A 17,073-nucleotide genomic window follows, 5' to 3' on the forward strand; every position below is an offset into this window, starting at 1 on the left:
AATTGTTGCAGTTTCGTTATTAGATATATTAAATGATAAAAGGCTAGTCTTTATTCCTAATTTTGGCCATTTGTTTGGTTTTCAGGTGTGATATTTTTTTCTGCTGAAAAAGTTCACTTCAGAGAGATTGTTCAAAGTTCAAACGTGTACGAGTGGAAGAATGACTTCCAAAACACCATGGTCGAACTACTCTTTAGAAAAGTACAATGTTAATGTAAACATCTTGCTTGATTCTGTGAAGTAACTATGAAATGCCTTGCATGGGACTGTTGATATGTCTTAGTATGATTTATTAGCTGTTTCTGAAATAAAATAAAGTATAATCAAGTAAGATTATAATTTTTTAACCGCGACACATTGAAATATAGAGAGAATTTTTTTAAATCTTGCAAATTCCTGTGAAGAGTTCCAAGCCCAAGTGTGAATTATTTTACTCGGTAAACTGAAGAATGTCGAAGAGAGCAATTTCATTTTAATAAATCATACTAGTTAGGTTCATCATTACATATTTAACCTAAATAAAATATTGAACTATATATTGATAGCTTGCAATGAATACTAATGTGTTGCCATGTACAATTCTCATTGAGTTTAAGGTAAATGTCAAAAGTTTTTAGAAACCAATGACAAGGAAAGCCAGCGATTTTTTCGGCACGGGAAGCAAATTGAATTAGTGAAAATGGACCCTTTTTTGAGAGCCTATAAGTTAATTAATTAATTAGTCTCACTTAATAAGTGCAACTAACTTTGCATCTTGTGATATCAATTAAACCATGCCACTTTAGGCACAGAATTTTCTTCATTTTAAGAAGTACTGTTACAGTTTATTTAACATTACAGTTGCCATCTATTTTATCATATTATTGTTTTAACAATTTTTCCAACTAAAATACCCCAGTCCCGTGCCAGCATCTCATTTTTTTTAATCAGCAAAGATATATGAAATATATTTATAAAAAGGTATAAGAGATACCCAACACAAATTACAGGAATATTGTTTTAATTACCCTACATACACCTCATATTGAAACGGTTGCATCATATTTGTAGAGTCGCAGCAACTCATGTTCATGACCATCCTGAAGGTCATAACAACAATTTCTTGAAGACAATTTTGAAATGATGTGAAAATAACACCTTACACTCTAGTTCCACCTCCAAACACCCTTTAATCCTTCAATGTATCTCATAGCTCCAATAGTACTAGTAGCCACAATTAATACTCTTGGGCGTGTGAACTATCTGCATTTTTCTCCCTTCCTTTGTAGTGGATTTGTGAGCTTTTAAAGAAAATAAACATGTTTTTCGTTTAGGTAGTTATAGAATTCATCTCACATGCATCTCTTTTTACCACCTTTTATTTTTTGGACTTTATTCTTGAATTACAGTTGTTCAATGAAGTATTTTAATTTTCTAAGGGTTTGTGGAATTTGTAAAGAAGGTTTTCTTATAAGAATTTGTAATTGACTAAAAAACACCTCTAGTTAGTTGAATTATAGGTTGTCTTGGGACTGACTCCTTCACAAAATTTCATAACTCTTCAATAAATTGACTTACTTTGTTGAATAAGATTAATTCAAGAATAAAATCTAACAGATAGATGTTGCAAAAAGAAGTAATTAAAGTGAGATTGACTAGTTCTTTAGCGCATGAAGATGACTTTAATTTTTTTAAAAACCTTACAAACCCTGAAAAAGGAAAATATCATAAAAAAGAAAAGAAAGATTGGAGTTAGATCATATACCCCAATGGTATATGAAGAAATATTTTGATAATATAGCTGATATGGTATGCATATAGAATGTCGTCACAACCCCTGAGGTGGGTATTTTTAATTTTATTGGTGAAAGCATTTTTATTTTGTATAATTTAAATGCATCAGTTTCTTAAATTTGAATTAAATGATAATGTTAATGTAAACATCGTCTTAGAAAACATGTACAGGTGTAAAAATGACTTAAAAACATCATGGTCATCTACTCTTTAGAAAAGGATGTTACTGTAAGCATTTTTGCTTATTCCAGTGAAACAACTAAAAAATGCCTTGCACGACTATATACTGATATGTCGTAGTACGATTTATTGGTAGTTTTTTAAATAAAAGTATCAAGCAAAAGGGATTATTATTTTCTTACCACGACATATTGAAACAGAGAGAAATTAATTAATCTTGTAAATTCCTATCAAGAGTTTCAAGCTCAAGTGAATCTATCTTGCTTGGTAAACTGAAGAATGCAAACGAGAATAATCCATTTACTGACATCAAATAACAAATTATTATGTATGTGATACGTAAATTAATTAATCTTTTATAATATTTATTTTTAATTTTTTACTAACTACATTTTTTTTATTGATTGATAATATAAAACTTTTTTATATAAAAATTAAACTCTTTTGTTTATATACTGTTACTTTTATGAAACTCTTTCATCTAATTTTTCCAAAATCTGAGTTGTACAAGTTTATTATAATTAGATATAAGAGAAAGTTTATTTTTTTTATAAATAATTATAAATAAGTTTATCCAAATAGATATTATCGACTAAGCCTTATCCTTGAATAGCTTGGTCTTTGCTAGATAGATAAATACTTCGCTATCGTAATTGACTCCAAAAGATGGAAACCAGTATACATATGTTAGTATACAGTGGTTTGGCATTTATCTTCTTTAATCAAGATATGGGTTTAATTTTCAGTTTCATCATAAATTCAGAATTGGAGACAGATTTACTTTAAAATAAGTCAACCTAAAGGTGAATTAGTTGTGTCAAATAATTTTTTAAGAATATTTCCTGATTACAAAAATAAAAAATACTAATATACCTAAATCTAAGTCTGAGTTTATTCAAATAATTTTTTTAAAAAGAGGTGTTGATACGACTTGCAAATTTTCTTTGCAACTGTTGAAACCTCTTATATATATATATATATATATATATATATATATATATCGGAAAAACAATACCAAACTGCTTTCAGCATCCTTCGCAGCCACAATTTAGAGAGGAAAACGAATTAGATATCCCTTGTAAGAGAAGGGAAGCAACAACAAACTAGTTTAACAAGCCATGACTTCCATTAGCGTTATTTTGTTTGGATTTTGTTATGGCGTGTGCCTTTAGGCAACACATTAACTGCAAAATATTTAATATTAAATTTTTTTAAAGTGTCATTATTATTTTTTAAATATGTTAAGAAAGAGAAAAAATAGTATTTTTTATGCGAATCTTAATGTACATGATAATATAATGTTTACTTTTTATTTATAAAAATCCGAATCCTTATGTTAACTAAAGATATTAATGTGTGTTGGTCTGAAATAAAAGAATTAAAATTTCTTAATTTATGACTTTAAGTTTAATATCAAGAATTATTATATTGGGAGGGAGCTATTCCAAATGTTTAATTGATTTGGTTGATTAGGGCGCACGAATGTTATGAACCATGATATATGTTTTTAATTCTTATAGATAAACAAAAATATTGGAAGGGGAGTTCATCCTAGATGCTTTCTTTTCATAAAAAATAACATTTCATTTGATCGTGCAATAAAATTATGTAAACATACACTTTTAGATTAAAGTTATATTATTGATATAATATTTTTATAATATTATTTTTCTCTATCTCTAGACATCACTTATTTTATCACCATTTTTTCTACCTTTTCTCATTTTCTTTTGTCTTTTGTGTAAAAGGTAGAATTCAATTGTCATACATACACTGACAAGAGTGAAGAAGTGCCATTTTTCTTATATTTTGGATTGGATCGATCAACAGTATATAAATTTGGGCCCCAAGTCTATTCTTTCAACTATACCATGTAGAATATTTGGCTTCCGGAGGAGATTTATGGCACAATTGATAAAACAAATCATGGCTTTATTTAGGGTAGCCCTCATGCTCATTGGGTGAATTGGAATACTTTAATTTAACCGAAGAAAAAGGGTGGTTTAGGGGTTCGAACAACTATAGATCAACAAGCACATGCAACTCTTCCTGGTAAACATATTTGGACCTTTCTTTATGATCCTAGAAAGTTATGGATCAGAATTCTTAAGGACAAATATATTATAGCTAGTTCATCTTCGTTCCATGCAAGTTTAAAGAAAGGTACGTTCATCATACACTTTGTCGTCTATTATATTGGCTCTTCAAGACTTGAAATAAGCATTAATTTAAGATGAGAGTGAGGCGTGGTGATTTTTCCTTATTTTATGATAGATGGCTGGAAGAGGTTTCTATATGTGAAGCACTTGATTATGCTCATATTAGTGATACTCATCTGGGAGTTAAGAATTACTTGATTCATGATACTTGGCAATGGAAGAACATTGCTACTCCACTCCCTCCCGACTTTGAAGAATAAATTGTTGAGTGTTGTTCTTGATGATACCACTGATGATGATCGATGTTGTACTTTGGAGTCAAACTTCCACTGCGATTTATAACACTTAATCTGTCTAGCTATCTTTGGTTATTTGACGTGCTTGTTGTTCATTCGTCCTTTCTAGAGACTTGGGCCTACATTGGGAATATGAAAATTTCAAAAACTTTGAAACCCTTTTTTTGGTTACTTTTTCATGGTAACCTCCCAATTAACTAACCATGTTCGCTTGAAGCAACATCTTTGTTTTGACCCTTTTTGTAACAAGTGCGGCTTGGAGAAGGAGACTATTATTCATCTTCTTCGTAATTGCAACAGTGCAAAAACTGTTTGGAGAGTTCTTGGTATATTGATGGTGCCAACGACTTCTTCATATTTTTACGTCAAACAATGGATTTTGGAACAACTTTCTACATCCAATGGAAGCTTATTTGCTTGTGCTTGTTGGTGAATTTGGAGAACTAGGAATTCAGAGGCCTTTAACGACCAGGTCTAGTCTTAGTGGTATATTTTAAACTAGATTGTCTCGCCTGATGTTGTAATATCTACTTCAACTAATCAACATAATGATTGTTCTTCTTTAGGCAATCTTGGTGATTATGATTTTGGAAGTATCCTTTGTGATTCTTGGGGTCGATGGCTTGTGGGTTACTCAGGTTTTTGCAGTCACTACCAATGTTCATGCATAATTAATGTTAATTTATTAGGGTTTTTTTGTTAATTAATTAGCTTCAAACTCTGGGTACATGCATGTCATTTGTGAATCGAACTCCAAGAATGCTTTGAATTTGATCAACAATCAAGATTCTGCTTTGCATCCCCATGCGTCCCTCATCAATCGTATTCACTCTTTCTTGGATAAGCCTTAAACTCTCTCTTTCTGTCATGTGTATAGAGAAGGGAATCAATGTACTGATTGTGTAGCTAGGCAAGGCTCTAAGCTTAGAGATACTTGAAGATTTACGATCCTTTTCTTCCTACTCATGTCTTTTTGTTTTGGAAGATGTTGTATTTTTCTGTGTTGATTGTTTTATTTCTCAATGATAACAAAAAATACACCATCAGCTTAAAATATCATCCCATCACAAATCAATATTATTGTAATTTTTAAAATAATTATTATAAAAATTAACAAATTTATCATATAATAAATTAAATTATTATTAAATGATGATGCAATATTACTTTACACTGATAATATAAGGTGTATATTTTTTTTTTGTCTAAAACATTGTACAAAATTGAGTATAACTAACAATTCGCTTTCAATTAACCTTCGTGGTCATGAGCGAAAGAAAAGATTGTTTTATCGATCATCAAAATGAAACCAAAATAAAACAAAAAGAAGACAAAGGATTAATAAGAGATTTCAACGATATTAGTGCATCTCCTAAAAAAGCAATATTAGCCTATATCTATTTTTTTATTTTATGAAAATATTAAATAAAAATAAAAAGTAAATACATTTAATAGTTTAATACTACTATTTATTTTTTTAATTTTAATTAAGTAAAAAGGATTAATAAAAGATTTTGTAGGGGATTTTGAAAAAGAAAGGTACATATTTCCACGTGTCATCACATCATTGTCTCCTTGGAAAAAAAATGAAGAAAATTTTTCATTATCAGAGAGCGTGGATAAGCTTTTGTTTCTGCTTGAATTCACAAAAGCCTCTTACTCTCACTTTCCGTGACCCAAAGCAAAATGCTGCAGATGCATCTCTGCCTCTGAATATATATAAATATATTTTCACTGCTATGCCGAAAAACCTTTGATCCCACCAGCCACCACTCTCTCTCTCCGATGGCCACTGTTACTTCTTCTTTCTCTTTCTCCACTCTCACTCAATCTTCTTCGCCGAGGAACCTCTCCACACTCTCTTCCAATTCACCAACTTTTCGCATCCGCGTTGGTTTCTCCTGTCACTATGTTGGAGTTCGAGCTTCCAATTCCGCTTCCAAAATAGTCGTTCGATGCTCCTCTGCCGTCGCAGGTTTGTTTGGTTCCCCACTGAGTGTGGGGGACAAAAGGGTACAACTTTATAAGTGTTTTTAGCTCTTTTCAACTTTCTGAGAAATGGGTAGTTTTCAATTTTTGTTTTTTTTTTAAGGTTTGGAGTTAAAAAAATTGATATTTTGATTGTGGATGTATGGCTGTCCAATTTTTATGTCTGTTTTTGAAATTTGGTGTTGCAACTTGATTTTTGAGTGAGAATTTGTTTTATGGGGATAATGTTGCAATTGGAAGTGTGGTTGATGAGGTTTGATTTGAACCTTGTTTTACAGTTTCTTTTGTAATCAATTGATGTAGTTGCTTGTGGCTCTATGTACAATTGACTTGAAAATTCTCTTGATCGATGCCACCTTGTTCTGTTAGTGATGAAATTTTGTGTGAATGTGGAACTGAACTTGTTTTGCCGCTCTTTCTTGCAAAATTGAATGTAGTTTAAATTTTAATATTATCATCATGTGATTTGGTTTTTAATTTGAAGATACTGTTAGAATTACATGTTGAGGGCTTAATTCTGTTAGTGAGCATGTGATGTAGTGTGTGTGTCAAATGGTGTGAATTGTTCCAAATTGGGTTCCTTTTATTGTTGTAAGATTCATAGTGCCAAATGGGCAAAAGAAATAAAAGATGAAATGGAATCTTGTTATCAAAAGTTGGTTATGGGTTGTCTACATACTTGATCTGCAGAACCTCCAACTGTTTCTGAGACAAAGTTAAATTTTCTCAAGGCATATAAGCGGCCAATTCCTAGTATCTACAACACCGTGCTGCAGGAGCTCATTGTCCAGCAACATTTAATGAGATACAAGAGATCGTATCGCTATGACGCCGTATTTGCCCTTGGCTTTGTCACTGTATATGAGCAACTCATGGAAGGGTATCCAAGTGATGAGGACCGAGATGCCATCTTCCAAGCATACATTCAGGCATTGAAAGAAGATCCTGAACAATACAGGTTAGTAGAATTAACAATTTGGCCTTTTCTTCTACTCAATGATCAAGAAATGAGAACTAATGGGACTGGAGACTATTTCACATCAACTCACCAAGAACCTAATGCTGTGCTTGGGGGGCATTTGGGAGATTCTAAACATGGTTTTGAGTGTTGTAGGCAGATGCTGCAAATTGTAGCTGCTTGCAACATGATTTTGTTATTTGTGATTTGTGAATCATGTTTGGTTTGCTCTACTGTGCAGTTGACACTTGGCACACATACTAACTGCTTAAAATATTATTTGAAGTGGAATATGGCTATATGGTACAATCAAATGACTCCCTGCTTGAATAATTAACTCTGATGGATTCTTTTTCTGTTGCAATTGGGGGGTATAGTACTCACTGACCATCCAGGCATTGTTAATGTCCTTGATTATTGCTGTGAAATAAAAAATAAAAGTTATGAAATTTAATCTGCACATTGATGAGTAAAAGAGTGAATTGCTTTTCCTAAGATCTGTTGAATCATTAATTCCATCTTAGGAAATGTACCTGGAGCTGTAGGAAAAAATTGTTAGCTGAAATGAAAGGAGAATTATGTGTACTATGTAGATTTTTTTCATTATATCAACTGATTTAGAATAAATTTCAATTTTGAAATTTTTATTGTACATCAAATGATCTTTTATATTTCCCTCTACAGAGTAGATGCAAAGAAATTGGAAGAGTGGGCTCGGGCCCAAAACCCCACTTCACTAGTAGATTTTTCATCTAGAGAAGGAGAAGTTGAGGGTATATTAAAGGATATCGCAGAAAGAGCAGGAGGAAAGGGGGATTTCAGTTATAGTCGTTTCTTTGCAATAGGCCTCTTTCGTCTTCTTGAGTTAGCAAATGCAATGGAACCAACAATTTTGGAAAAGGTTACCCAATTCATTTATGGCATCATGATATATTGATTTGATTTGATTCATATATTTTGTTTATACAATTTGAAGTTTGAACTTCCAAGTCTAGTTCCCATTTACACCAGTTCTAGAAAACTACAAATTCAAGACTTTCCAACTTTTTTAGATGACCTTTTTCTGGCCTTGGCCTCATTGATGGGGTTTACTCCCATCATTTTCTTTTAGCTATGTACAAAAAAATGATTTCTCTATTTTGCTTCTACTGAAATAATTGAATTACTCTATGACTTGTGATGAAGAATACTCCATCTTTGGTAATAAACATTTAGGGTGTTAGCATCATAGGCACCAAAATCACAGATAAAACTAACAATATTAAGCATAAGAGATGATATGACAATGGCATTGTGTAGGATGCATTTGACATCATGATTGTAAGTAAAACTATCTATTTTCCAACGCATAATAACTTTTTGTTTAGGATTATTTATCAATTTATCTCTGGTGTCAATTCAACAGCTCTGTGCAGTTTTGAATGTCGACAAAAGAAGTGTGGATCGGGACTTGGATGTCTATCGTAACTTGCTTTCTAAGTTGGTCCAAGCTAAAGAGCTTCTAAAGGAATATGTTGACAGGTAAAAGCATCAGATCTGGGCATCTTGCAATGCTATTTAGCTTAGCTGTTCTCCCTACTCTGGACTCGGGAGTTTTCATCCATGATATAATTATAATCTATGATTGTAGCATTTAATGATTTTTCCCCATAATAAACCCTTTGTATGCAGTTGTAAATCTACTCATTCTTTAGCAGTTTAGCCCATTAAGTCCATGGACACATTATTCTAAATGTCCTTTTTTATATAAAAAAGAAGTAACATCACAAACATCAGTGCGTCATACTAAGAACTTTGGTATGAACTTCTCATTGAAATTTGAGGTGGTTTTACATGGTCTATTTATTAAGCTCTTAAGTTTAAGATAAAGATTCAACATTCTATTCTCAATATACTTTTTAGAAAAGATTGCAAACTTTCAAGTGGTTCACTGAGAACATTTGTATCAAGCTGACTTTTGAACTTTGCGGTAAATTTATTGTGGTGAAGTTATTTTACCATTGATATCAATTTGAGATCCCATTTGCTCAATAATGCTTCATGTAGCCTGCATTTGATACCCTTATCTGTTCAGCAGTCAAAGTCTTTGGATTCCTTAACTTGAACTGTTGTTTCAGTAGATGTTATAGTTACCTTGCTTGTTTTCCTCAGCAAGATCTTGATTCTTTGAAAATAATCTTTTGCTTCAGGGAGAAGAAGAAAAGAGAAGAAAGGGCTGAACCACAAAAGTCTAATGAGGCCATTACACAACAACAGCAATTTTCTAGCCTTTAGTTATGGGGTTCCTCTGAAATGATCACCTTGTGAAGATTTGGTATTCTTGACTTGCTTTTTTTTTTTTTTTCCGTCTGTTGGTCTGGGGCATTCGTAATCAGAGTGGGGCACTTCTATCATCATGGTTTTACCTACTGTATTTGGTGTATCTTCTTTCATGGTGATCCATCCATCAAAGTCCTGCTTTATGCTCAACCTCAATTTACCTGTCTTACACAGTCGTGTAATCTTTTCATACATGTATTTTTTTTTCCACCACACAGTCGCAGATGTATTTTGTAGTTCTCAAGTACATGCCTGCACATGTTCTGGTAATTGAAATTCTTCATATTTCAGCATCTCGCATTTTCTGGGGTGGATGTTTAGTTCACATCCATGTACAAAATAAGGTTTCACAACCAGAATAACAGTACGCAAAATATGCATTTTAGATTCATGAACAGACTTTATTTCCTTCTTAACTTGCTTTACACTTGAACCGGAAAATATGAAGACCATGGTATATTGGATAGTCACCTAGCATATGTTAACCATAACTTTACTAGTAACATTGGTTTAATTGAATTTTGATTACCAAAATTTGCACAGTAGTGCTCTATGTTCGTCACGCACCTTGCTAGCCGTTCTGGTAAATTATACTCCTTCCATTGCTATTTGTAAAACTCAAATTAAAAGTTATACTTGTTTCTTTTAATAAGATTCAATCTATGTTATTTCTTGCATCTATTAATTTTAAACTTAAATACCTCTAATTAATTGTACTGGTAAACAATTAATTAGAAAAAGAGAGAGAAGAGTTTATACCAAATCAAAGAAGAGAGAGAAGAGTATTAATAATAAAAATAATTTAAAAAAAATATAAATTTAAGACAAATTTATTGTAATCAAAGCTCTATATGAAGTTAACGCATTAGTTTCTTCATATATAATTACAGTGCAATTGTAACATGTGACAAGTCCGGGACTGAGAAGAGATTGAATTTACTTCTAATCAACAATCTTTCTACTCAAGTCTTTCACAATCTCACGCCAAACTAGTCCTCATACATCGAGTCTACTTGAAATCTATGTATTTCAACTGCAATTATTGTATCAATTATCACGTTTGCGGCCATAATGCTGCTAGAAATGAACAAATTGGTTGTCACATTGATAGAAGCCACAAATATTTGAAGGGGTTAACTACTAATTAGTATAGGAAATCTCAGCTGCATAACACTAGAATGGCTTAATAATGAAGGACCTAACTAAGATGAGAAACATCAACCTCATCTGGGATTCTAAATGTATCAGCTGCTCCAAACTTCCGAAATTCCTCTGCTACAGAGTCTTCTTCATCACTGTCGTCTTCCTCATCCTCATGGTGTGGTGATGAAGGATCATACACACTTTTAGACTTGCAATTATGAGTGGATAGCATGTTAACCTGGCCATGGTGAGAAATCTCAACCATAACAGTATCATCATCAACTGGAAGAGGTTGCTTCCAAGGTTCCCCATCAATCCTCATGAATGTATGATCTGCTGCACCTTTGCGAAACTCAAACTGGATTCTATGTGCCTAATTAACAAGGAAAAGGGCAAATAAATGAATGGTTAGTACTTAATATGGTGTATTTGACTTTTTTCTACAATGGCATAAATTCACGAGTCAACTTTGGAAAATAATTGCAACGTAAATTTGACTTCGATTAAAGGAAGATGCTGGAGTTTGAGTAAAAAAACTACAAAAGCAAATGTGTACCTGGTATTTTAGCATATCACATACCTGAGCAAGACGAGTTCCATGTCCTTTTGGAGCAAGTAAAACAAGTCCATGCCATGCATTTCTAAAACCAACAATTTCTAGAAGGCCATCATCAACAAATGGTGGTGTCAAATCTCTCTGTATTCAATCAAGAAACCTTAGTTTTCTAAGAGAAAAACAAAAAAAAAACTTGCATGAAAGTATCATATATTCACTAGTTAGTTGCCTAGTACTTAGGGTGAGTTTGTTTAAACTTTAAAAAAAAAACTATTTTAAAAGAAACACTTTAAAAAACAAAACTTTTTTTTTATAAGCACATAGAATTTTCTTCTTAAAAAAAGCAGAAAATTACTTATTTTAAGTAAAAGTGGTTTAGACAAACACATAAGAAAAACATAAAAGTGCTTATTTTATTAAAAAAACGTTTTTCGCAAAATAAACAAGGATTCCAGAATTAGCATATGAAAATTACGTCACTCTGCTTCCTCCTATTTGGTGTACCCCATGGATTGAATCCGCCAGAAAAGCTAGGCAAGTTGAGACATACAATTGACCGGATGCTGTACATATAATGGAAAGTGCCATATTAGGTGTTATTGAACTAAACAGAGGCAGCATGTTACATGAAGCAGAAAGCAGAGCAGAGGAAGAAAAAGTAAAATTCTATTTTGTATACACTATTAGCCTTTCATAAAACATCCATATACAATAAGTTTCCCATGTGAGAGACAATAATCATTCAATAATCAACAATAGCAACAACCATAAAAGCAATTTAGTTCTGAAAAATGATTATAAACATTAATTGATTGTCACTCGAAAGTTTGATCTTTGGCTAGTTGAAAATGCAAGAGTTTTTTCAATAACTTTTTTTTTTTTGTAATCTTAGCATTTGTGTGTTTCCCCTAAAGATATAGATAATATATAAAATGATTTACCTGGGAGGTATGTCTAGGTCTTGCCATTCACCATGTCTTTTCATGAATTTTACTTTCGCTAGTTGTGCTATGTTCCTGCAATAGAAACCAGATCATATTTACTTGAATAGACAAATGACAAGTTATATGCTGTTTAGTAGGTACAAATGTATGCTACCTAAACTAGCATACAAACATTTAAATTGCTAGAAACACTTTGAATCTCCTACACCAGACACTGTTAAATCAATCATATATTTGAATTTAACAATTTAAACAGGAAAAGAATGTTTTCTGTTAAAAATCAAATAAAGTTGTTCTTTTAAAATAATGCAGAGAGCTGTCATTCTCATATAGTGCCAATCATTATTTCTAATGATTACTAGTTCCAATCACTGGTCAGTGAGTGGCCATCGTGACCGGCATTATTATCAAAGCCCAAACCAAATATCAACTTTTAACAGGCTAGGAGGCTACCTGGTAGATGGTTGTCATTTGGGAAAAAGTAAACGTGCTTTTGAGATCGAACGGGGATACTGCTGTCTGTTTTTATGGTGAGGCTTCACTACGTAGTGCTTCAGCTTTAAAATATTTTTTAGAGGAGCTAACAAGGTGCTAGATGGGATTTTGCTTAAAAATCAAAATCATTGTTTCTGATTGATCAAAGTTACAAGGTGTCTATACGGAGATAAGTATAGGAAAGGAAACACAAAGATTGGAGTTTTTTTTTTCCAATACTAACCAACTCCATCTAACATGACTGATAATTGGTCATATGGACGAATTATGTGCTATTCATGAAAAAAAAACTTGAATAAAAGCATATTTCATTAATGTATATAAAAAAAATTGATTGTCTTAAATTGTCTAAGCAATGCACTAAAAATTATCAAGTACATACTTGGATAAAAAGAAGCTTGGAAATTTAGAAAAACTCGGCATACTAAGAGCTAAAACCTTTAAGAAAAAATAGTAAAAATTAAAATGGAATGAAGATAGCTTAATAATAAAATAAAATTTACAGGTGTGAACATTTATGAATTGACAAGACCTACTCATGAAATTTGAGGTGGGTAAAAACAAAATAAAATTTACAAAGGAAAACCATGCAAGTCCTTACAATGAACTGACCTGTCGGCAGGATGCGACATAGAAGCAAAAAACCATCCTTGTGAGCATCCAAGCTTAGCATAAGTAGTCTAACATGTAGATTGAAATCAAGATCAGAATATCAGTTTAAAAACATTTGTTGACAGGAATATGTGACTCATCCAAAATTATCTAGGCTTTCCATTCAAGAGTGCGAAAGTCAAACAATTACTGTTATTAACCAACTGCACATTGTTTTAGCAAAATTATACCACTGAAGGAACAACAGCATACCTGATTAATTAACTGGTTTTTGAATTTTTCAGGATTCTTCTTTCGTTCTGAATGAAATGCGTAAGACACTTGAGCATCCATTCCTACAGTCAACAGTGAGTGATAATTTAACAAGTACTGAAGTAGGGTGGATAGAAAAATAAAATTCCTCCAATATAATCTAACATCTAAAGCATTCTAAGAAAAGATAAAAGTAATCAGGCTAAACAAGAGAAATTGTAATGGTGCTGGTAATCAATGAATTTAATGTAATAGGCAGACTAGCATAATATATCAGTACATATGTCACATTTCTTCAGCTTATGTTTGAAGTGGAAGTTTTCTGTGAAAATTTATTTATACTGGAACTTACGTTGTCATCATTTGCTATTACCTGACCTATAAGAGATCATAGGATTGGAAACAGACCAAGTTTAAATATCGTAACAAAGAGCCAACTAAATAACATTCTTCCATGGAAATGAATTTATAGAGTCCATATTCCATAACATAAAGTTTAGCCACAGAAGAACCCAGGAATAACTATACTTACCCATACTGAAATAATTCCAAAACCCCCCACGAAATGTGTGGCAACCTTCCTGAAAAGCAGTTAGCAACAACATTTTAAAAAGTCAAAATTAAAATAGAAAGTTTCACAGAAATTCTTCTAAAAGAATTACTGTCAGCCTTCAGTTTCAATAACTGAACTCAAAAATCAAAATATTAAAATCAAATAGGAAACCCAATACAATCTGCAGAAGATTTTGTTCTACTTGCTTGAGTCCTCCCCCCACCCCCCAGTGAGCCTAATCTCTATTTAGTGGGACACAAATGGAATTTACCCAATAACAGGGAGTATTTGAAAATAAAGTTTAAAATTGTGCTGCATTTCTCATTAGAATAGGTAGCATATGAAACTCTGAAAATGTCATGGCAAAAAGCAATAAATGAAGGTATCTTTTCGTTTTAAGTTCCCAAATTGACCGTGAACCAAATTTAATAGAATATTGAAAAAATAGTAACTGATATAATGCCTTACCATATTAAATTCATCTGATTCAGATACACGATGGAAGGCATGCAAAGAATGTGGTAGCTCAAGTGGTGGAATAGGATCACAGGGACCTTCTTTAGGAGCTCTCATTCTCATGAGAATGTGCCAGCTGAAGTTTAAAATAATGAACAAAAGTTATCAGCAAACAGGATTTTGTAGAAGAAATATATGCAGAAACTGAATAAAAAACATGTTAAACATTCATGTATTTGCTCGGGAGTAAGGGGCATAAGGACTGGGCTAGTGAAGTATAAATGAGGTAAAATGAAAACTCCAAACAATTACAAGGTACTAGCAGCAGCCCAAGATCCATAGCTCAAGGTCCAAGAAAATCATATTGCAATGGCAACAACAAAATGGGAATGAATTAAATGAATCAATCAAAAGGAAAAACATTAATTTTGAATTTGGATTTATGAAAAAATAACATACAGTACTTGTAACACAGCTAACCCATTCACAACTATCCTGCCATTTAGCCCCTCACAAAATCAAACTGGTCACTTGTAGATTTATTCTAATTAATAAAGACACCAGAGGTACCTTCTCAATTGTAGCAAGGAAATGACATCCTAATTGAAGTGTCAACCATCTAGGCAGAAGAATAAGAAGAAAAAAAAGAAATCCTAGAATTGAAGAACAGGACCAAAACTCATTACTTGTCTATTTTCATTTTTGTAGCCTTCATGACTTGATCTAAAAATGCCTCAATGGATCTTTGATCTGTCGCTGGGTTCTTCTTTCCCTGTAAAGTAGCAAAAACTACATATCATCATGTCTTTCTTTACTTTTGCAACCTACTAAATAGGGAGGGAAAAAAAAGGTGCAAGAGTTTCAGGAATAAACCAGCATAATAATATGCTCCCTCTTAACGTAAATACAATTAAAACTATCAAAACAGTGACAGAGTAAGTATAAGTATAGCATTTCACATGCACTTGAAAGTTTCAGTGTAAGTTGTTCCTACCCAACCAAATGCAAAAGGTAGATTATTCCCTGTGCCCAAAGGGACCGTGGCTATTGGTGGAGGATGAGATAATTTGAGATCACAAACAACTCCAAGAAGCCAACCTGCTGTTCCATCACCCCCTGCAACCTAAAAGCCAAAGTACATATATATCACAAACTCAAACAAACAACACCATACCCACCTAAATTTCCTTACACTCAATAAAAAATCACAAGCCATCAAATATTATAATTATTCTTATTATTAGTATTATCACAACTCACAATTAACTTCAATCTCTCCTTGATCTTGTCAGCAAACTGATAACCCCGTACGTTGAGGCCTTCCAAATTAGCATACACTGTTCTGAGAACCTTGTCAGGAGCATGTTCCCCCAAATCAAAAACCTGAAAAAATCACAACAACTTGATGAATTTGAAGAATAACTCGGTTCATGTTTGATTTCAAGTTGGAGAATTGGTTATGAGTCTCGAATAAATTTTAAATACATTTTCACATGTTTGGATTCAAGTCGGAGAAGAATTTAGAATTGATTATAGATTCAAAATTTATTATGAATTGAAGTAACTTTAAGTAACCTTTGCATTGGATCCAAAATTTTATAATGAATTTTACTCATAACTTGATTTTGTAATAAAAATATTTAAATATAAATCATTTAACTTCAAAATTAATTTCAACCAAATCAATTCATTCAAAATCAATTTTATCATCGACCATCTAAACACACTCTTCTCTAAAGTGAGCAACTCTCAATTTATTATTCATTGACCGGAAAATCAAACAGTTAATAGTACATTTCGTGCAAATGCATAATAAATAATAAATCATGGATGTGTTGGAATATCAATTTGATCAAGATTAAATTGTGAAAATGAAAAGTGACACACAGAAGAGAGTAATAAGAACCTGTTTGGGATTAAGAAGATCGCGATATGTTTTGAGGAGATGTCCGCCGAGTTGACCGCCACTCTTGGAGTTGACGAAAACAAGGACCGGACAGTGAGGCACGTCACCGACATTTTCAACATCGGAGTCGGAGGAGCCCGGTACGAGAATGTGATCGGGAATTATGAAGTTGTCGAGGAATTGATGAGAAGCCATTGGTCACGTGACCGACGTTGCCGTGCATTCAGCTGGTTCGCGTAAGAACTAACGACTAACGAGGATGTAAGATTAAAACGAAGGCGTTTTGCGAATGGTTAGAACGTAGAAGAACTGAAATTGAGGGAGAAAAAGTTAGAGTTGACCTCTCATGTGTCTCTGTGCAATGAAAATAAAGGGTGGGCATTGGGGGAAGGAATTACGAGGTATCTTGTTTTCTTTTTCTATCGGATCCCAATGTGGGACCGCTGTGTAAGTGAAAGAGAAATGTCTTGTGTAAATGTAAA

General features: G+C 32.7%; 2 protein-coding genes across 2 annotated transcripts; one reads left to right on the forward strand and one right to left on the reverse strand.

Annotated features, from left to right (window-relative positions):
- Positions 1-6,024: 6,024 nt before the first annotated feature.
- On the forward strand, positions 6,025-10,071 carry LOC100779964 (protein THYLAKOID FORMATION1, chloroplastic). The gene is made up of 5 exons (XM_003527420.5): positions 6,025-6,383; positions 7,088-7,355; positions 8,040-8,256; positions 8,761-8,876; positions 9,545-10,071. Exons 1-5 carry the CDS (start codon positions 6,194-6,196, stop codon positions 9,627-9,629), a joined length of 876 nt encoding a protein of 291 aa, XP_003527468.1. The 5' UTR covers positions 6,025-6,193; the 3' UTR covers positions 9,630-10,071.
- Positions 10,072-10,684: 613 nt separating this feature from the next.
- On the reverse strand, positions 10,685-16,987 carry DGK4 (diacylglycerol kinase 4). Its single transcript, XM_003526247.5, has 12 exons — positions 16,592-16,987; positions 15,946-16,068; positions 15,680-15,808; positions 15,372-15,457; positions 14,698-14,821; positions 14,209-14,257; positions 13,677-13,759; positions 13,425-13,492; positions 12,315-12,389; positions 11,849-11,936; positions 11,398-11,514; positions 10,685-11,190 (listed from the first exon to the last, which is right to left on the reverse strand). Exons 1-12 carry the CDS (start codon positions 16,784-16,786, stop codon positions 10,873-10,875), a joined length of 1,455 nt encoding a protein of 484 aa, XP_003526295.1. The 5' UTR covers positions 16,787-16,987; the 3' UTR covers positions 10,685-10,872.
- Positions 16,988-17,073: the final 86 nt, after the last annotated feature.

The sequence above is a fragment of the Glycine max genome, chromosome 6 (genome assembly GCF_000004515.6).
Source record: "Glycine max cultivar Williams 82 chromosome 6, Glycine_max_v4.0, whole genome shotgun sequence".
Taxonomy (NCBI): Eukaryota; Viridiplantae; Streptophyta; class Magnoliopsida; order Fabales; family Fabaceae; genus Glycine; species Glycine max.

Coding starts and splice junctions, on each gene's coding strand:
- LOC100779964 (XM_003527420.5), top strand. CDS start 6,194: ATGGCCACTGTTACTTCTTCTTTCTCTTTCTCCACTCTCACTCAATCT. Junction 6,384..7,087: donor ATGCTCCTCTGCCGTCGCAG/GTTTGTTTGGTT, acceptor CTTGATCTGCAG/AACCTCCAACTGTTTCTGAG. Junction 8,877..9,544: donor CTAAAGGAATATGTTGACAG/GTAAAAGCATCA, acceptor CTTTTGCTTCAG/GGAGAAGAAGAAAAGAGAAG.
- DGK4 (XM_003526247.5), bottom strand. CDS start 16,786: ATGGCTTCTCATCAATTCCTCGACAACTTCATAATTCCCGATCACATT. Junction 13,760..14,208: donor TTGGAATTATTTCAGTATGG/GTAAGTATAGTT, acceptor TGTTGACTGTAG/GAATGGATGCTCAAGTGTCT. Junction 12,390..13,424: donor ATGTCGCATCCTGCCGACAG/GTCAGTTCATTG, acceptor TTTCTATTGCAG/GAACATAGCACAACTAGCGA.